Consider the following 21,322-nt stretch of genomic DNA (forward strand, 5'->3'; position numbering starts at 1 on the left):
GTATTTTTTCATCAACTAGCAAAATGAATGAACAAAAGAGAAATATAAATCAAATCAATATTTGGTGTTATTGCCTTAAAAAGAGCATCATTTCTTCTAGGCACACTTGCACACAGTTTTTCTTGGTGTCCTCAATATTGACAATTACGGGCAGGTACATTATCCATCACGCAAGACCATCAGGGACGTGTCCAGTAGGCTTGAAAATTATTCTGCAGCAGAAAAATGACTCCAAACATACAATAGATATAAATAAGAACTATCTTAAGGGTAAAGAAGGCGTCCTGGAAGTGATGATATGGCCCCCAGAGAGCCCTGGTCTCAACATTGAGTCTGTGGGGGATAACATGAACAAACAGAAGGATTGGACAAGCCTACATCCACAGAAGATCTGTGAGAAGATATCCAAGATGTTTGGAACAACCTTCCTGCTCATCTTTAAAAACTGGGAAACTGCATATGTTCCTAACAGAATTGATGCTTTTATGCTGTTTTGAAAACAAAGGGTGGTCTCATCATATATTGCTTTGACTCGGACTACCCTTTTTATCATTCACTTTTCATTTTCACTGATAGAAATGAACTATTAACGCTTCTATTTTTTAAAGAATTCTTACTTAGCAGCATTTTTCACAGCACTGTATATTACAGAGCATTAAGGTTTTTTTTCCACAACTCATCAGGTCTCAGGAAACCTATTTAATGTTAGAATAATTAATGCGTATAATTCACCATCATTTTTCATTGCGGCCATCGGTATCCAAAATTAGCACTAAACATGCAGCTTGTTTACAGCTCACATTAGCATTAAGCTGCACTTACACACTTCAATGCTGCGGACAAGCATAACACGCTCAGGAACATCAGTCACATTGCCAATGTACATTATGCCTTGCATTGCCAGGATAATGTCCTGCAGAGTCCACACACATTACGCACTGCAGTGCACACACTTTATGGCCACCAATGCCCACATATGCGCACACAGCTCAATAGGTTGTAACTAATTTTGGGAAAACAGTAAGTGTACTCCTGAGCAAACAGATGAAACCTTCCATAAAAATGTATTTGCTTCACTTGACAGTTTATTTTTTCGCCTAAAGTGTTTTTTTTTTAGCTTATTGTTTATCATTTCCCTAGTGCTGTTTTGCGGATTTTGACAGCTGGTGAGTTTTTGGTGAGCACTTTTTGGAGCGTTTTTATAGAATCTTTTTTTCTGGCATTTTCCTGTAACTATAATAACAATATATATATATATATATATATATAATAATAACTCTAGTATTTCAATCAAAAACTCAGGCAAAACACTAAAAAAGACGCTCGGGCGATCTACAAGCATCTTTTTAGGCTTCCCGTTGATTTCTACTACAAAAGTATAGAGAGTTTTCCGTAACGGAAGCCGCTGGAAGAATGGAGAGGTCACTTGTTTTGGGGTCTTGGGAAAACAGAAGGAGTTAACAGATGCTCAATGGATTGAACTTATGAAAAGCAACTCATTTTCACATAGAATTACATATGTTCAGTCTTTTGAGCATTTATTGGGACCTCAGTACAAGACTGGGCCATTGATCCCCATTCCTGAACAGCACAATTTTTTTTTTCCGTACAAGTGCTTCAACCCCTTCACTACCCAAGGGTGGTTTGGTTATTAATGACCAGGCCAATTTTCACAATTCTGACCACTGTCCTTTTATGAGGTAATAACTCTGGTATGCTTCCATGGATCCTGGTGATTCTGACAGTTTTTTCTCATGACATAGTCTACTTCATGACAGTGGTAAAATTTCTTTGATAAGACTTGCGTTTATTTGTGGGGAAAAAAAGGAAATTTGGTGAAAATTTTCAAAATTTTGCAATTTTCCAACTTTGAATTTTCATGCCCTTAAGTCACACAGATGTTTCACACAAAATACTTACGGTAATAAGTAACATTTCACATATATTTACTTTATATCAGCACAATTTTGGAACCAAAATTTTTTTTTTGTTAGGAAGTTATAAGGGTTAAAAGTTAAACAGCAATTTCTCATTTTTACATCACCATTTCTTTAGGGACCACATCACATTTGAAATCACTTTGAGGAGTCTATATGATAGAAAATACCCCAAAGTGACACCATTCTAAAAACTGCACCCCTCAACGTGCTCAAAACCACATTAAAGAAGTTTCCTTTTTTTTACAAAAAATTTACTTCAGATCCAATTTTTTTTATTTTCCCAATGGTAACAGGAGAAATTGGAACCCAAAAGTTATTGTGCAATTTGTTCTGAGTACGCCGATACCCTATATGTGGGGGTAAACCACCGTTTGGGCACATGGCAGAGCACGGAAGGGAAGGAGCACCATTTGACTTTTTCAACACAAAATTGGCTGGAATTGAGATTGGACGCCATGTTGCGTTTGGAGAGTCCCTGATGTGCCTAAACAGTAGAAACCCCCCACAAGTGACCCTATTTTGAAAACTAGACCCCCCAAGGAACTTATCTAGATGTGTAGTGAGAACTTTGAACCCCCAGGTGTTTCACTAAAGTTTATAACGACCGGACGTGAAAATAAAAATCATTTTTTCCCACAAACATGACCTTTTAGTCCCCAATTTTTTATTTTTCCAAGGGTAACAGGAGAAATTGGACCCCAAAAGTTGATGTAACAATTTGTCCTGAGTACGCCGATACTCCATATATGGGGGAACCACTGTTTGAGTGCATGCAGAGCTTGGAAGGGAAGGAGCGCTATTTGACTTTTTCAAACCAAAATTGGCTGAAATTGAGATCGGACGCCATGTCGCGTTTGGAGAGCCCCTCATGTGCCTAAACAGTAGAAACCACCCACAAGTGACCCCATTTTGGAAACTAGTCCCCCCCAAGGAACTTATCTAGATGTGCCTTAACATTGTCAATGCCCAAGAAGTGCCCCCTTTTTTGAAACTAGTCTACTGTTTCCTGGTATGTGAATTTTATAAGTAACCCCTTATCTCACTGCAGCTCAGCCCGGCTGGGAACAGAGCCCAGTGATGGGATGTAACTGCGGTGACTTCAGTGAGATCCCCGCTAGCACCGTGAGCGCTCACGGTGATAGCGGGATCTCACCGCAGCTCAGCCCGGCTGGGAACGGAGCCCAGTAACCGGAGGTAACCTCTATGAGGTCACCCCCGGTTACTGATGCTGCATTCTCAGCAGCTCATTCACCAGTGGTTCTCAGCATGGACGGTCGCATCTTGGCACTGTCCAGGCAGAAAACTAATGTTTTTATGTTTGGCTGCTGTCACACGCTAAAAGACGTTTTTTATTGCAAAAAATAGTTTTTGCATCACCACATTTTGAGAGCTATAATTTTTCCATATTTTGGCCCACAGAGTCATGTGAGGTCTTGTTTTTGCGGGACAAGCTGATGTTTTAATTGGCACCATTTTCGGGCACATGATATTTTTTGATCGCTTTCTATTCTGATTTTTGATAGACAGAACCATTCTGTGTGTGGTAAAATTGAAATGGCAGTTTTATTCTTCGGGTCAGTACGATCACAGCGATACCTCATTTATATCATTTTTTATGTTTTGGCGCTTTTATACAATAAAAACTATTTTATAGAAAAAGAAATTGTTTTTTGCATCACTTTACTCTGAGAGCTATAACTTTTATTTTTCTGCTGATGGAGCTGTATGGCGGCTTTTTTTTTGTGGGGCAATATGATGTTTTCAACGGTACCATGTTTATTTATATCCATCTTTTTGATTGCGTGTTATTCCACTTTTTGTTCGGCCGTATGATGGTAAAGCATTGTTTTTTGCCTTGTTTTTTATGGGGTTCAAAAAAGGGGTTAACTAATGGGACAGTTTATTAGGTTGGGTCGTTAAGCACTTGGCGATACCAAAAATGTGTACTTTTATTTTTTTTCATTAAAATAATTTATTAATAGTTTGATATATATTGATTTTTTTTATTATTTTTAATTTAATATTTTTACAATTATTTAAAAAAATGTTTTTATACTTTTCTCTAACTTTTTTTTACTTAGTCCCACTATGGGACAATCATTTTTTGCAGGCTGATCATTTCTATGGAATGCAGATGAATCAGCATCTGCATGCCATATAAGCTGTCAGCGCTGCACTGACAGAGAGAGACTTACTGATCATGCACTGTGCATGATCAGCAAGTTTACTTAGCTCCTAGTACTAATGCCGGGTGTCAGCTGTGAGAATCAGCTGACACCCGGCCACGCTATCCCCGTGAGAATGGCTGATCGCTTAGACGTACTATTCCGTCCATGGTCATATTGTGCCAGGGCACATGGACGGAATAGTACATCTGATGTCAGAAAGGGGTCAAAGAGCTGTAATAATCGTGAGAAAAAAAAAGTCTGTTTTTACCTTTTTTTTTTTTTTATTTTTTGGTATAACCACAAAGGACCACTGAAATCCATTTTAAATTTTGCTCCCCTTTTCAAAACAATTATCTTTATATATTTTAGACATGTTTTTTGTTCATGGAGTGGGGTTAGTAACAGAAATTTGGATTAGCAACGGCTTTTTCCCCTTTTTTATTTATGCATGCATTTTTTTTCCATTTACTTCACATATTTTGTTCCACATAAGGTCAGAAAACACTTTTGGGATGCATTAAAACATTTTAAAGAGTAACCATTGTTTTTAATTTTTATTTTAGAAATCAATAGTACACATGAAAATCAGCAACTTTCTAATATATTTTATCAGAGAAATCTGCTTGTTTCTCCTGGACAGATTTCTACATTACTGAGATAGAATATTGTCAGTTGCAACTGTTATCTCCTATCTCCGTAATTGAAAAAGCCATTAGTAATGTAAAAATCTGTATACACTGAAGACAGATTTTACACGGGAATTGAGACTTTTGAAAATGAAAGATCAGTCCAGGAGGAGAAAGAAGCAGATTTCTCTGATAAGATGTGTTGCAAATTTGCTTATTTTCAGGTGAACTATTGATTTATGTAATAAAAATTAACCCCTTAAGGACAAGGGGTATTTCTTTTTTTGTGTTTCCATTTTTTGCTCCCCTTCTTCCCAGAGCCATATCTTTGATATTTTTCCGTCAATATGGCCATGTGAGGGCTTGTATTTTGCGGGACGAGTTGTAATTTTTAACGACACCATTGGTTTTACCATATTGAGTACTGGAAAACGGGAAAAAATTCAATATGCAGTGAAATTGCAAAAAAGTGCACTTCCACAATGATTTGTTTTTGTTTTTTACCATGTTCACCAAATGTTAAAACTGACCTGCCATTATGGTTCCACATGTCATTATGAGTCTGTAGATACCAAACAGGTATAGGTTCCTTTTTAGTTCAGTGGTGAAAAAAAAATCCAAAGTTTGCAAAAAAAAAAAGGTGCGATTTTTCAAGACCTGTAGCATCTCCATTTTTCAGGATCTGGGGCTAGGCGAGGGGTTATTTTTTTGGCACCAATTTGACAATTTTACCAATACCCTTTTGGTGTAGATACAATCTTGCCTGTTATTGCATTTTATTGTAATGCTGCAGCAAGCAAAAAAATGGAATTCTGGTATTTTGATTTTTTTCTCGTTACACCATTTACCAATCAGATGAATTATTTTTATATATTTGGTGATTCTAAATGCGGTGATATCAAATATGTGTATTTTTTTAATTGTTTTACTTTGAATGGGGCAGATGGGGGTGATTTGAACTTTTATTATTTTAAAAACTTTTTAAAAACTTTTTACTTGCTTCAATAGTCTCCATGAGAGACTAGAAGCTGCGATTATCCGATTGCTTGCGCTACACACAGCAGGGCTGCAACCCTGCTATGTGTAGCAGAAATGCTCACTTGAGATGAGCACAGACCGCTGGGTGGTGCTCATAGCAATCCGGCAATGACAAACACAGGGGTCTCTTGCAGATCCAAAGTTGTCATGCCAACCAATCAACTACCCCCTGTCATGTGACACGTGCGCCGATGGGTGGGATTAGTGATGCACTTCCGGTGCATTCATGACAGTGGCATTGACAGCGGTATTTAACATGTGGATCACGATTCCACCTGCGGCCGTTAGGGGCACATTACCATTGATTAGATCAGTTGTCATGTGCCATAAAAGAGATGAGCCCGCACCAAACAGTGGGTGGTGGCCAGTGTCGGATATAAAAGTTATTGGGCATTAAGGGGTTAAAATTGCGGTTACGCTTTAACAATTACTTTTGCTTGTAACATAACTTGCTTCATGCTGCTAAAAGATTACTGGCAGCAACTATACCTGGCTGTGTCTACTCCAAATGAACCCAATTATCCTCTAAATATGCTTGATTTTTTACTAAAATAATTACTCCCTTAACGACCGCTGATATGCATTAAAATGGCGGCTGTTAAGGGGCCTTAGTCCCTCATTGACGGTTTAAAACGGCGATTGGGAATAAGGCTGTAGTGCCCCCAGAGTAAGAAAATCTCTGGGGAGAACGCTGGGGAACATGATCATGTTATTTGAGTTCCCACAATATTTGGTATATAGCCGAGCACCCGATTCAAACTTGCGCTCAACACTAATGATGACATATTCAATATGATAACCTAATGGTATCAAATTTTGTGTTGTACCTGTGGGTTCAAAATGCTTACAATACCCCTGGATAAAATCCTTGAGGGGTGTGGCTTCCAAAATGGGGTCACTTGTGGGGGTTTCCACTGTTTAGGCACATCAATGGCTCTCCAAATGTGGCATGGCGTCAGCTAATTATTCCAGCAAATTTAAGATTTAACAAGTCAAATGGCACTCCTTCTCTTCCAAGTCCTGCTGTGTGCCCAAACAGAAGATTTCCCCCACAAATGAGGTATCTGCGTGCTCAGGAGAAATTGCACAACAAATTTTGGGGGTCCATTTTTTCTTGCTACCCTTGTGAAAATAAAAAGAAAAGTTTGGGTCTAAAGTAAATTTTTTCTGAAAAAAGTTCCTGTGAAGCAACTGAAGGGTTAATAAACTTCTTGAATGTGGTTTTGAGCACCTTGAGGGGTGCAGTTTTTAGAATTGTGTCACTTTTGGTTATTTTCTACCATATAGACCCCTCAAAATCACTTCAATTGTGATGTGGTCCCTAAAAAAAATGGTTTTGTAAATTTTGTCAGAAAAATGAGAAATTGATGGTCAAATTTTAACCCTTCTAACTTCTTTACGAAAAAAAATATGTTTCCAAAATTGTACTGATGTAAAGTAGACATATGGGAAATGTTATTTATTAACTATTTTGTGAGACATATCTCTGTGATTTAAGGGCATAAAAATTAAGTTTGAAAATTACATAATGTAGAAATGTTACCACTATCATGAAATACAATATGTCCCGAAAAAAACAGTCTCAGAATCACTGGGATCCGTTGAAGCATTCCAGAATTATAACTTCGTAAAATGACACTGGTCAAAATTTTAAAATTTGTCTTGGTCATTAAGGTCAAAATTGGCTTGGTCACTAAGGGGGTTAAACACCAATAGTTGTGTTTTTTGTTTTTTTTACACAACGGGTCAATTGTATTTGGGTAACTTCTTACCTATATAGCTGAGTTCACGGGTTGCCACCATATTATGACCAAGATGCACTCATGATGTAGAAATAAACCATGAAATTATGGAATGGTGTGAATTGCAAATGACTGCAGCTAAAGGTCACAGGGTTATAAAATGGAGTGGCAATTAACAATGAAGCTATTTTTAGTTGTTATTTGCAAACAGCTAAATGCTAAGACAAACTTAACAAAGGTGTTTATATCAGAAATCTGATGCAAAAGACTTTGAATAGTTGCAAAAAAATTTAGCTCAACTTGAAGCTAAGGAAAACTTTTGCAACCTTTGCAGCTTTCATGATAGTCCTCGCCCAAGGGTAGGGAACTCGGGTCGGCCAGAGGATGATGGCAGTGGCTCCGCCAAATTTATCAAATGTTACTTAATGTTATTTCAGGTAGAATTTCAAGAAAGACGCACAGAGGCGCATGCCACTGAAAATATGTGATAATTCAATAGTGGTGTACGCCTCTTAATGAATCTGGCACATTCTACTCCACCAGGTCCCTTTGTTCATACTGGCATATGCAAAGCTTTTGACTTTTGTTTGAAGATCTTAGAAAAGAAAAAGAGAAATAATAGCATATGACAATCAACTTTATAAATTACTGGAGAGATGGGAACTATGGCATACAATTCACCCTGCCACTTCCACAAAAATCTCTTCCCAATGATCATTGCTCTTCATGCAAATCTGTCCTCTGATTTCCCAATGCAAACTGCATACATTAATAAATAGATCTCTTAGACCTGATAAGGATGTCCTTTGAAAGTCCATATCATAATGGTTGAATAATCCTGTAGGAAGTTAATCCTCAATCTCCATTCAGATAGCCTGATTGACAGCTCCTCAATGTTCCTCCTCCATGCCGAGATCCCATACAGATTATTACAAGCTGCAGTTCTCAGTCAATCTTGGGCACTTGCTCATTTTATAGCTGTATGTCATGAGCCAGACCGGGATTTGAGTCTTGTCTTTCCATGCTCCCAGTCTGGTCATTTCAGGGTTTAACTTTTCTCAGCCTCGGTCTGGTTTCAGGGTTGCTACTTAGCTCTGCTGCATTCTGCAGGCGGTGTCAGCTATAGTTTTGCCTTTGGAGTGTGTGTCAGACTCTGGTATATCCTGATTTGTCCTGCTGTTATCCCTGACTTGCCCCATGTCTGTTTATTCCCTCTGTCCGTCCTGACTTAGTGTTTCCATGTAAGTTTGTTAACTCCCTGGTTTTGACTTGGCTTGCATTCAGACCTGCTTCTGTCTTTTGTCTTTGTCTTATCCGCATCTGACCGTCGCTGATCCCCTAGTTTACTTCTGACCACGCATACTGCTGTGACCTCTGGTACTTCTGCTCCTGACTGTTTCTGACTTGGCTCATCTGACCACTCTTTCGCCACCTGGTGGCGCTTGGGCTGCTGCTCAGTGTTGCTACGCTGTGTGTGCAAACTCTCTTCCCTCACCAGCACCCCTTGGTGGAGGTTGCGCTATGCTGCACAGCAGTAGTATGACACTGTATTCATAAATGTTCATCTTACCATTGTATTGTATAGCCATTCGGACATTGACTTTCAAAGTAATTACACCAATCAGAATAGTCTAAAAATAGAATTAGACTTACAGGTAATTCGGTTTCTAGGAACCTTCCACGACAGCTACATCGGAGGATGTCTACCCCGCCCTAATAGGGGACAGGAACAGGAAGAGGTTAAATACCCCTCCCCTTCCTGCAACCACCAGTGTTTTCCTGGACACCAGTATGAATAGTTACCACCAAAGTGCAGGAATCATCCAATAAGAATATCAGATAGGGAGGGAAATTAGTGCTGTCGTGGAAGGTTCATAGAAACCGAATTACCGGTAAGTCTAATTCTATTTTCTCTAGTCACCTTCCATGACAGCTACATCAGAGTAATACCAACAGCCAATTTCTTTAGGGGGGAATCACGGCCTGCAGCACTCGTCTGCCAAATGTTAAATCCCCATTGAAATTTAGCCTGTAACGCCTGGTGAACGTGTGGATGGACGACCAGAGGCGGTTCTGCATATCCGCTCTGACGAAGCATTCCCCTTTTTTTTTTTTGCTCATGACGTTGCTATCGCATGGGTAGAATGTGCCTCAGTGAGGTGGGTGGAGCCAACTTCTGTGATGCGTAAGTCAGGCAGATAGATTGTGTGATGAAATTTGCGGTCGTGTTCTTTGACGCCTTCTTGCCTTATTTCGTCCTGAGAACTGGATGAATAGATTCTGGTGAATCCGCTAGGCTTCATTCTATTGTCGGTAGACAGGACCACTCTGCAAATGTCGAGAGTGTGGAAGGTCTCTACCTTAGGGTTGGAAGAGCTTGGACCGAATGAGGACAGTACAATGTCCTGATCCCTATGAAATTTTGAGAGGACAGGCATGATCTAATCTCAAGATAATATCTGTAATGATTGCAAGGTAAGCTTCTTGAATTGACAGGGCCTGCAATTCTCCCATACGTCTAGCCTCAGTAATTGCGACTAAGAGGACGGTTAAAGGGTTAGGTTTCCATGGTCAAGGAATCTAGAGGCTCAAATGGATCTTAGGTTTGAGCACGGTGTTGAGATCCCAAGGAGGCCCCTGACTGCGGAGTATAGGACGAATCCCGGCTGCCGAAGCCATAAACCGTAGGATCCAGCGGTGGCTTGCCAGGTCAAGATCAAAAAAGGTGCTAAGAGCTGATATTTATACCTTTAGTGTGCTGGGGATAAGGCTCTGTTCCAGACCTTTTGTAAACATCTAGGGTCTGTGCTGCACTGAGATGGAAGGGATCAGGGGTGCCTGGAGAGCACCAGGGCGTAAACCTTTCCCAGACCTTGGCATAGATGGCCTTGGTTATTGGTTTTTAGCTTTCCTGAAGGGTTTGGATTACCCTATCCTAGAGCCATTTGGCTCTTAGGAATTCGGCCTCAATAACCATGCTGCCAGGTTCCCTTTGCCTACATCCTGGTGTAGCAGAGGACCTTGGTGAAGGAGGTCGCCCTTTTTGGGGCAGAAGCGAGGACCTTCCTGGGCCATGGCAGGTAGGGCACTGTACCACTTCTTCCGGGCCACCGTGGGGCGATTAGATTAGTATTGTGGGAACTCGGTCCGTCTGGATTTCCTGAGATGTTTTTTGCCCGCATCAGTATGGGTGGGCAGGTATATGCGAGGTTGGAATCCCACCATTGGGTGAAGGGCACCTATTCCTTGCACTCCGTCCATGTGGTTGAGGGAGACGAATACCCCTGTCTTCACATTTTGTCTGTTGGCGGCTAGGTCCACCTCTGCCCCATCTTGAGGCTAGGGACACGAATACCGTCTGGTCCAGGCGCCACTCCTCCGGATGAACGTCTTCTCGACTGAGGAAATCTGCCTGGGTGTTGTCTGATCCTTTCAGACGCACTGACCAGGAGAAGATCCTTGCTGCTATTGCTTTCAGGCCAGTGTACTTCGTACCCCCTTGGCTGGAGATAAGCCACTGTGGTCATGTTGTCCGAGTAGGTGCAGATGTGGCGATTTTGGATTAGCGATGATGACATCTTTTAGCGCTTTCCCTACTGCCTTCAGTTCTCTCAGATTTGAGGAACTGGTGCTGATGCTCGGCAGCCATCCCCCCTGAAAATAGGATCTCTCTACTACTGCGCCCCGCCTCGTTGGCTGGCATCTGAGCGGAGTGTTTTCAGGGGAAGCTGACTCCGGCTGACTCCCTTCTGAAGATTTCGGTAGTTCAACCACCACCTCAGGGCCGGTTTAACCTGACCAGGGAGGGGTAATCCTTCAAGACAATGGAATTTGTAGCCGCGTAGGCCAGGCAGATCCTGGAACGTAAAAGCACGTGGCTTTGTGGGCCTGAGCCCAAGAAACCGCCTGGGTGCATGTGGTCTGAGATCCTAGAGCATACATTGACTCTGAGGGTCAGTGCCCACTAGTCCTGAACCAGGTCCTTGGTGGACAAGGTCGACCTGACAAACCATAGGTAGGAAGGATGTCTTTCCAATTGAGTCAGAGAGAACTCCCAGAAGCTTCCCTCTCATGGAGGGATAGACCAGGTTCGGTATCCAACCCAGGGATCTTAATATCCCTGGGTCTTTCCTACATCCATCTTCTGACATGAGATAGATGGTATAGAGAAGAGGAAGTCGTCCAGATATGGGATAACGCCTATCCCCTGGCGCCAGATGAAAATCACTGCTTCCGCCATGATCTTAGAGAGATACCCAGCTCTGTCCGATGAGCAGGACTGCCCCTGATTGACTCCATTTTGAATTGCCTGTACCGGACCGATTCGTTTAATGGCTTCAGGTTTATGATGATTCAGTTCTTCTCTGATGGCTTTCTCACCAGGAAGGGACGTGCATAATGGCCGTGTCCTTCTCCCGCTTTGGCACCATCGCGTTCTACCAGAGCAGATCTTCGGTAAGGAGCCCTGAAGGAGTGGAGGCTTTAGGGAGGTTACCCCTAAGCTTTACGGGGAAGGACTCTCAAACCCAATTTTTTTTAGTCCATCTCATATGGTACGATGGACCCACTGATTTGTGGAGATGGACTGCCAGTGGGTAAAAAAGAGCGAGAGACGACCCCCAACCGGGCGTCATTGCCTATCTGGGGTCTGTTGATGGTTAGGGACAAGGATGTTCCAGCCCTTGCCTCCCTATACTCTTCCTGAGTATGTCAACAGGACCAGGGAATCTCAGCCAGTCTCTCATGCTGTTACTGGCCCAGCCTCAAGCTGCTTAGCGGCTGTGATCTGATGAGGGCATGCAAATTCAGCTTAGATTAGCTGTTGACAGAGGTTTGGTCATGGGAGGGATGAAAAATCCATCTTCTATGTTTCGGAAGAGATGTTTTTGTCCTAAGCTGTGTCCAGGATGTTATCCAGGACAGGCTTGAACCCATAGTGGCCCTGGAAGAGGATGGCGCACCATTTGGAGATAAGTCACCACCCTTAGGATTTTAACCAGGGCACTCCTCTAGAGGAGTTAGAAAGGACGGCTGCTTTTGCGGCTACCCGGACCTGGTGAGAGCATTTACACTCAGCCTAGAAAAGCCGGTGCATTAAAGAATTACCCAAGACCTGCGAATTACAGGCTGGTCCCGGCCTGGTCCCAAGTTGTTAGCGACCGCCAGTGGAAGCATCGGCTAGGAACCTTGTTGCTTTCTGCAGTACGGGTAGGGCGTCCGGTATCCTTCCCCCTAAGGTGTCCTGAGTCTGTGCGTAATCACAGAGACAGGGCATGTGAAAGCCATATTAGCTTTCTAGCAGATTTGTAGAGGTGTCCCAGGACTTCCTTGATAAGCTCTCAAATATATATATATTTTTTTCCTCGATCCATTGGATCTTTGAGCTGGGAGGAGCCCTCATTTTTATATATGGAGGCCTCCTTTTATGGAGGATCAGATTCTGTACGTTCTCGTGTACAGGACACCTCCTTTGGGCTTCAGCCCAACATCTCGTCCTGTTCCGTGTATTTAACTTCTTCCTCCTCCACCCCTATGGTGCTCTTAACCATACTGATTAGCTCACCCACATTCCCGGAACCAAGTGATATTTCTTGTTCCCTGGTTTTAGGAGTGGACGTGGAAGAGGAACCCTCAATCTCCCGAGCGTCCTCTGAATCCGAGGACTGAATTTCGTCTGAGTCAGATTCTATCAGAGCTTTCTTCCTCCTCCTAGAGGGAGGCGGTCTGGGATAAGGGAGCCATGGAGGAGTGAACCTCCTGTATTATGAGGGATTTGATGCTATCCAGAAGAGAGGGATGCTCAGTGCGAAGGACCTTTCTGTACAGGACGGGCAGAGTTTTCCCCGTATGTCGAGGGTGTCTGGCAGCACACATTTTACACTTGTGGCTGGTTCTCATAGGGTCAGAGAACTTTCCTCCCCATATTAGAAAGAGAGAGGTATGCTACGCCATTTTAGTAAATAATGCTGGATAGCCAGGGCCGACGCCTGCTACTTACAGTAGGAGGGGGTACGCTGGGGTCTGCACACGCAGAGAGAGAGGGCTTGTCACCGTCCATGCCGTCTACAGTCAGTGTCAGACAGGTCTTACCTGGTGATCTCACCCGGACCTTGAAAGATCGAGGGTCCAGCATTGTTTGTGCACCTCCTCTCTTTGGCCCAATGGGGGGAACCACATGAGGACGCCCCAGAATGTCACCGCCGGTACCAGGAGTAGCGTGTGCGCTCCACCGTGGAACACATAGGGACCGACCAGAAGTGACGCGCGCCCCAGTGGAAAGCCCAATAACGCCTGAAGTGGAGGAAAGCCACCCCCGTCCAGCGTGAACCCCCGGGAACCGGCAGCACGGAGGAGGAGGAAGCCAGGGAGCTATCTGGAGGACCCCGGCGTGCACATCACCACCTCGCTTTACCCCTGAAGGAGGCGCAGGAGAGGCGGGAGAGTCCCACCATGCAGGCGGAGACGGGAGCAGCCATTGGAGGAGAGCAAGGCCCCCGACCTCGACTGCCCGGCATCTGACAGGTATCCCAGCTGATACTGGGCGTGGGGTGCTCCCAATCGCCGGCCACGGCAGCACCATCGTAGACCTCTTCATGCCCCATAGGGGACAGGAAAACACTGGTGGTTGCAGGAAGGGGAGGGGTATTTAACCTCTTCCTGTTCCTGTCCCCTATTAGGGCGGGGTAGACATCCTCCGATGTAGCTGTCGAGGAAGGTGACTAAAGAAATGGCAGGTACTGACATAAGCACTGGCAATATCAATAGCTTATTGAAAGATTTGATAAAATGATAACGATAGCTCACTTTCCCAATCATGATCAGTTCTACAACATTTAAAATAAGTAATTCATGGTAAATCACTTCATTAACCATATTGTGAGCTGTGTTTGCCATGGAACAAGGGGTGCAGAGCCTCAATGATCACCATGGGTTATATAGTTAAAGGGGTGACTACTATTAGGACATGACAAGTAATGTCATTTTTATCACAGAAATTGAAGACAGTTGACTTGTTTATTTGCTAGTTCGCTCTATTTTGTGTCCTAGTTCAATGACTTAACACATGGGACTTATGTCCGAACCCTCAGAAATGTTGATGGGATTGGGGAGTATGCGCCAACGGGGCCATAAACTAAAATGATGCAGACAGAGCAAATATGCAGTCTACTATGCCTGGGTGTCCGCCTCCATTAGGCGTATATGACCAAAATGATGCATGTCAGAGAGAACGTTCGCTCTGTCTGCATCACTATAGTCCATGGCCCCATCGGTGCATATGCCCAGTCCCATTTTGCGAGGTGGTTCGGACAAAAGCCCCGACTGAGGCACTGAACGGGTGCCTGAATGCAGAGTGAAAGCACCCTAAGATGCATCTGCATAAGACACACGCATTTCCATACATGCACACAGAAGACCTCAGCATTATCTTCAGTAGCCATCTATGTTAATGAGCTTAGAAAGTGCGGCAAAACAGCTGAGGTTTCATGTACAACACAACATTGGCTGCACACTTCTCAGAGCATCGCACTAACTGTTGCTGGAAGAAAAGTCCAGCATGTGCTGTGATTAGGCTGGAGCACTCCAAACAGCAGGGAGTGCTGGGATCAGCAGCTTTACATTGCTTTTCTGTGGTCACATGGCTGCATGCACTTTAATTGTGAAAATACACTGTACATGGATGTGTAGGATCTCAGAGGAATAAAAATAAGATGCATTAAGGTAACGTATGTTCGCATATTCAAAATTTGCCTGCAATTTTGCAGATCAATCTGCTGCAGAAATACAAAGATGGCATTTGAATCACTGCTGTGACAGTGCTGGAGCCTTGGTGTCATTCAACGGGACCAATCCACATTGTTTCTACTGGAAATATAGTGCATGCTGCAGAATTAAAAATGAGCAGCTTACTCAGTACTTAATAGGGATATTTGCTTCTACATATGAATAGAGTATGATACTCACTGGCATTGGACACTTAACGTTAGCAGATTTAATGCGGATTTAGGCATAGTACCAACACCCAACTCCTGTGTACTTAGCCTAATTGATTTTAAACGGTGTAACAAATTAGATTTAAAGGAAACCAGTCGTCAGAATTCCCGCTAATAAATTGCTGCTAGATTGTTATGTGGCTCCTAAAGATTCGCTCTGAGTGCCGTTGCAGCCAAGAATATCGCTAAAATTGATCTCTGTACATTGCTATTTCTTTATGGTAATCAGAAACAAGCAGTCCATTTGGTATATTTGGGTCAACTTTGGTGCCTGCTATGAGCTCTCTCACCTGGTCCCATCATACAAAAGCAGAAGGGTCAGATAAGTGAACACCCAGCAGGCGCCAAGGTTAATCTGTACATGCCCATGCGACCGCTCAGTGTCGATTGCCATACCGGGAAGATGGGTGTATAATGATAATTTTTTAGAAAAAAAAGAAGGGTTATTCCAGGTACCAAGTCACTTTTTTTCTGTGTGTTATTTCCACCCAAATCCTCAGAAATAGCCTCGTTGGATCTCTTCTGGGTGGTGCATGCATAAAGAACATGTATTATATGAGAAAAAGTAACAATAAAAGCAGCACTCACCCAATCCATCCATCTACGGGACCCATAGAAGCGCCAGCAAGGCGTGAAACGGCCGAAGTCCGGCAGGTCTCACTGTTTATGAAAAACTCCCCTGACACCTGCACCTCCGCTAATCTCAATGCAACCAATTTTATGGATTAAAACCACATCTTGAAAGAAGGATCGGGTGAGTGTGGCTTTTCTTGTTACTTTTTCTGATATAAAGATAATTTTTAGCAGTATGCCTGGCTCCAAGGTAGCACAGAACGGATAGGTAGGATCTTAATTAGGAGACACGTAAGGTGCTGGCAGCTTTTTAAAAACGGGAAACCTGGTGACATGTTTCCTTTCATTTACATAATTCAGGGCTGATATTATACGAAAAAACTTTCCCCCCAGACGAAATATATCTCCAAATACACATCAATTATGTATGATGTACTTACCCTGCTCATAGAGAAGCTTCAAGTTTGTATCTTTTTGAGCGACCAAATTGTATAATAAAGAAATCACGTTGTGAATGACATTTCCAAGCACATTATCTTGATGCGTCTGCAATAAACAAAGTGAACACAATGAGCACCTCGCACTGTCCATGTAGTTGTGTTACTTCTAATTACTGCACATGAGAAGCTTCCACGCGGTGCAGAAGATGGAGACTTCATGGCACAGTGTACAATCCCAGCAGCCACATATTTCTGAGATCTGCCTTTTATTAAACAGGAACAGTTTTCAGATCTATTCTATACTTTAGGAAGACAAATGATACTTTTACTGCCTTCCACCAGTGGGTCTAATTATTTCTGAAGCATGTAAGAAGAGAGATTTATTTACAAACCCTAACATGACAATATGCTTTATTCATGTCTGAGGACCACATAATAAATGGAACAAAAAAAAACATTAAAGCCAGTCTATATAAAAAGCAAAAGACAAAGCTATTAAGACACACAAGCTATTGTCTCGATAAATGATAGATGGACATGTGTGTAACGTGCCCTCATACAATATCATTAATTTGTCACTCAGAACAAGTGCATTGTCCAATCCACAATATGATATGCCACATAAATCTAACGTATAATTGTTTCACATGCGATGACATGCACGCAACGTATAGTAAACTTTTCTTAGTCCAGTTGGGCCATTAGTCATCCAGACTTAGAATACATTAAAAATGTCTGCCGTTTTCCTGCTGTGGATTTCACTACAGCATTTCCGCTCCGAATTTCATAAGATGCACATTATACCTTTTCCACTGTAAAGGTTGAAATCCACAGTAACATCAACATCATAAACTAACATGCTTTGGTTTTCAAATCTGCAGAATCGGTTACGGTAATTTATACAGTGCCTGCATAACGTTTCTCAACATTTCATACACAGAGCTGCCACTGTAAAACCGACATATGTGCCGTATGTGACCTTACCCTTCTGAAGGCTCTCAATGTCCGTCTACCAAAGAATTATCTATTCTACACACTTTGACCTGGGACCCAGGAACCTTACGTGACGTCTCTCCAGCAGTAAATAACTTCAGAGGCAAACTGAAGTTTCATCAAGACTACACGGCTTTCTCATACATACACTTTACAAAAGGAACACTAGGTGAAGGGTGATAATAAAAACACGACGATGAGCGGGGGCGAAACATCTCGTATTCTCCAGGGTGCCAACCTCCGCAGACAGGTAGGAATAATACAGGATATTTCTAGTGACCTTGTAGGCATTTATTTGGCTGTTATTTAACTTTAATCAAAAATGTTATAGAGGTGTATGATATTATGCATGATCTGATTTTATAGATTGCTATAAGCCTATCAAGCAGTCATTCCTTCATGAGTGTTTGTCACACTGGGTTCAGAGTATTTTTAAGATTTGAGAAATAAAATAATGTTTTAAGGGTTTACATGTTCAGAAACGACTACTTTCATTTTCATAAAGATGGTAATAAAAACAGGACTCTAAGCCAGAGGGGCAAAAATTGGACAAAGAGTGTATGCACTAAACGGCCCCATGTTCCACTACCGGAATAATGCTGTAAGTGGTCTTGTTGTCCTATGCGAGATCTTTCTTTAACTTTTTGAAGACAGCAGCAGTATAAGTCTCCTTTTCTAGAGTACTTACTACATGTACTTCAATGGGTGTTTAAGTAACAGTTAAACTGATAAAAACTCATTTGCTACAGAATGCCCAAAGGATCAACTTGTGGTCTGGGAGTGTACATATCAGAGTATGCACACAATCAATGGGGGATTAATTTGAACAATTTTCTTTGATATTCCAACATTTTGTAACCTGTAATAAAACATTTGACTTTTTTCTGTTGTTTGATTGTATTTTATCGTAGAAAGATTAAAATCCAAATCAATAAGGTTTTAGAGGAAAATAATTATTTTCAATACCTCTTCTTTTTGTCATTGAGTAAGAATTTTTATTGTTCAATAACAAGTCATTGAAACCTATCCGGTTTTGCGGTAAGGTGCAGCGCCCTGCAATTGTAAGGCAGCAAGACCAGCCAAACATGGTACCAATTACCTAAATTGACAGCATCTTCAATCCCTTTGGGTCACTATAATTATGGACTTGCGTTTATAACAATGGAGCTATAATATGCCAATATGAAACTTGCTTAAAACTGCAAAACAGCCTAACGGGTCGGTTTTTCCACTGCTGTTTTACTTGAATGGTCTTCCAGCCAAACGTCTTCACAGTCTTCAGTTCCTCAATCTTAACATAGTTATTGGAGGATTTTACAAGATCCTCAGTTTGACACAAACACACGAATGCTCACCACAAGGGGTCCATCAGTCTAAGAATGTGTTATGACTGGTAAAATCGATTTGTCAAGATTAAGGAGGAAATATGTTCTTTCAATCCATCAGCAGAACAAGTTGATCTTATTTGTGGGAGAGATGTTGCAAATGTGGGCATTTAATGAACAGTACGTTTGACAGCTTTAATAAAACACAGCAATCGCCAACTGAGATAATTAGACTTGAAGCAGCAAAATTCTAGTGTTTGGCAACACAGATGAAACAACTTCATTAAAATGTGCAGCTTTTGCAAATGAAAGGCATGGAAGCACTGGACCCTGAAGAATCAGCCTTCTCAAAACTAATTGCTTCTGTGTTTAAGAAGGACAGCCATGAAACACCAAGGGCACTGCAAAGAAATACAAGGAAAGCAGCAAATCTGATTATACGTAAGAATATACAACTGTTTATATGCTTATTCAATCAACTCTGTTCACAAAAACATGGCGACACAGCCCAAATTAGAGTCAAAGTAAAAAAGAGTGGATGGAAAGTGTGTGGATATTAACTTTGGGCACTCAGTACAAATTTGCTTTTTTCCACATGTGCAATTCTAAATGACAAATGATGTATAGCAGAGATATAAGGAGGGCTGGTCCCAACCATCAACAACTTCTTCTCCTTCTATGTAAGAATACCGAAGTCTAAACATACTGAGCTTCATTTATCAAAACTGTCTAAACAAAACACTTTGCTGCGCATAGCAACCATTTTCTTTTTATCAGGGATACTGAAAAAATTAAGCAATATCTGAAGTTTCAGCTAACTTTTGAAAATCTTCTGTTGTGTCTGTACATGAGGAATAACATTGTTTCTAGCCATATTACTTGTATCTTGCATTTTACACCAGTTTTTCCCTCTGCAATTTTCAGTCCTCTCTGAGCCAGTGGGCAGAGGCTAGCTGCCATTTTGTCTCCTAAACACAGCACACAATGACATGAGTGATTCCTGCTCTTCTTTCCTTAAAGAGTAACTATTGTTTTATTTTGAATTTTATAAATCATTAGCAGCTTTGTAATACTGTATACATGACCAGAGATATCTGCTTCTTTTACGTTCTAGACTGATCTTTCACTCTCAATTCAGGGGGTAAAACCTGTATTCAGTAAAGACAGATTTTCCTAGTACTGAAAGATGATAGTTGGTGCTTTTAAAATTTTAGGGAGGAGCTGAAGGTAGACAACCTGTAAGCTCTACTGAAATGACTGCTATAGTTCTACATACTGTAGAACTTTTTAACAACCAACTGTCATCTATCTCAGTAATGGAAAAGTCTGTATTCACTGAAAACAGATTTTACCTGTAAATTAAGAATTAATGAGCAATATCAGTCCAGAAGGAGAAAAAAAGGGGTATTTTTAATATGATATAGTACAAAATTTATAATTTTTATGTGTACAATTAATTTATGGAAAACAATATCAAAACAATGGTTACTCTAAGTAGCACACAGACAGAAGCAGCATATAAAACAACATACAGCAGTACTGAGCTTTGTACTTGTGAATCCAGCTCTGGAGCAAAATACATTTACTGAAAGCTGGAGCAGAATAGGCTTGCTTGTTATTTTTTGCTTTGTGCCTGCCTAATCTCTCAATGTGCTGAGTGCTCCTCATTAATTCTCTTTCTCCCCTCTGCGTAGAGTTTAATAGGCTGGATAACCTGATCTCTCACTGTGCTGGAAGTCCATCTTGTTTTGACCAACATAGGTCTGGGCTAGCTAGGCTTATTTTTTTGCAGAGCGAGAAGTTAAATCAAGAGACCAGGCAGGGGAGGGGAGACTCCAATCTGTGCTGGTATTTGTAATTTAGACCTTGGAAGTCACTGTCTAGCAAACTCTCAGCTTGACAACACATTTACCCAAATTGGCAATGTTGCTGATTAACCCACCTTACTGAAGCCAAGGAAGCTCTAACATCTGTCTAGGTGTGTCTGGTGCTAATGCCAGATACCAAACCAGAGTATTGAGGGGGACGAAAATATTATATATATATGCAGAATGTGACTACACAATCAGCCATCTTGGTAAATTCCCACTTCTAGGTCCCATTTGTTATTCCAATTTTAAAAATACTATGGATATGGTAAACGAAATAGAGGAAAATTGGATGTCAGTATCATACATCAAATCACTAGCACCAAGGAGAGGCCAGACCCAGACAACAGAAAACTAGTGCACAGTGGCTAAACGCAGTTATTTCTCATACAACTTTAAGAACAAAAAAACACCGCTGTGTATTTCTTTTCACCTTGGACAAACATGAAATCTGTATATAAAACCTAATTACATGATCATATAAACCAGAGGTCTTCAAACTGCAGCTCTTCAACTTTTGAGATGTTGGCGGACATAGAGGATGGGCCCTCATAAGTCAATCCTGATCAATGATGCATAGGGGACCTGATGTCTCACCTTGGATACAGCAAAATTCCT

At 41.7% G+C, this 21,322-nt stretch overlaps 1 protein-coding gene across 3 annotated transcripts in view; it reads right to left on the reverse strand.

The window, feature by feature from the left end:
* The window catches only part of ULK4 (unc-51 like kinase 4), a 1,062,038-nt gene that overhangs the window by 389,330 nt on the left and 651,386 nt on the right, over nt 1–21,322 (reverse strand). For all 3 annotated transcript variants that reach the window (XM_073550092.1, XM_073550091.1, XM_073550093.1), the window contains exon 32: nt 16,519–16,624. In XM_073550092.1, coding sequence (XP_073406193.1) covers nt 16,519–16,624 — 106 coding nt within the window. The remainder of the gene's footprint in view (nt 1–16,518; nt 16,625–21,322) is intronic.

This window comes from Dendrobates tinctorius, unplaced genomic scaffold, assembly GCF_039654945.1.
Source record: "Dendrobates tinctorius isolate UK_male_01 unplaced genomic scaffold, ASM3965494v1 ptg000162l, whole genome shotgun sequence".
Taxonomy (NCBI): domain Eukaryota; kingdom Metazoa; phylum Chordata; class Amphibia; order Anura; family Dendrobatidae; genus Dendrobates; species Dendrobates tinctorius.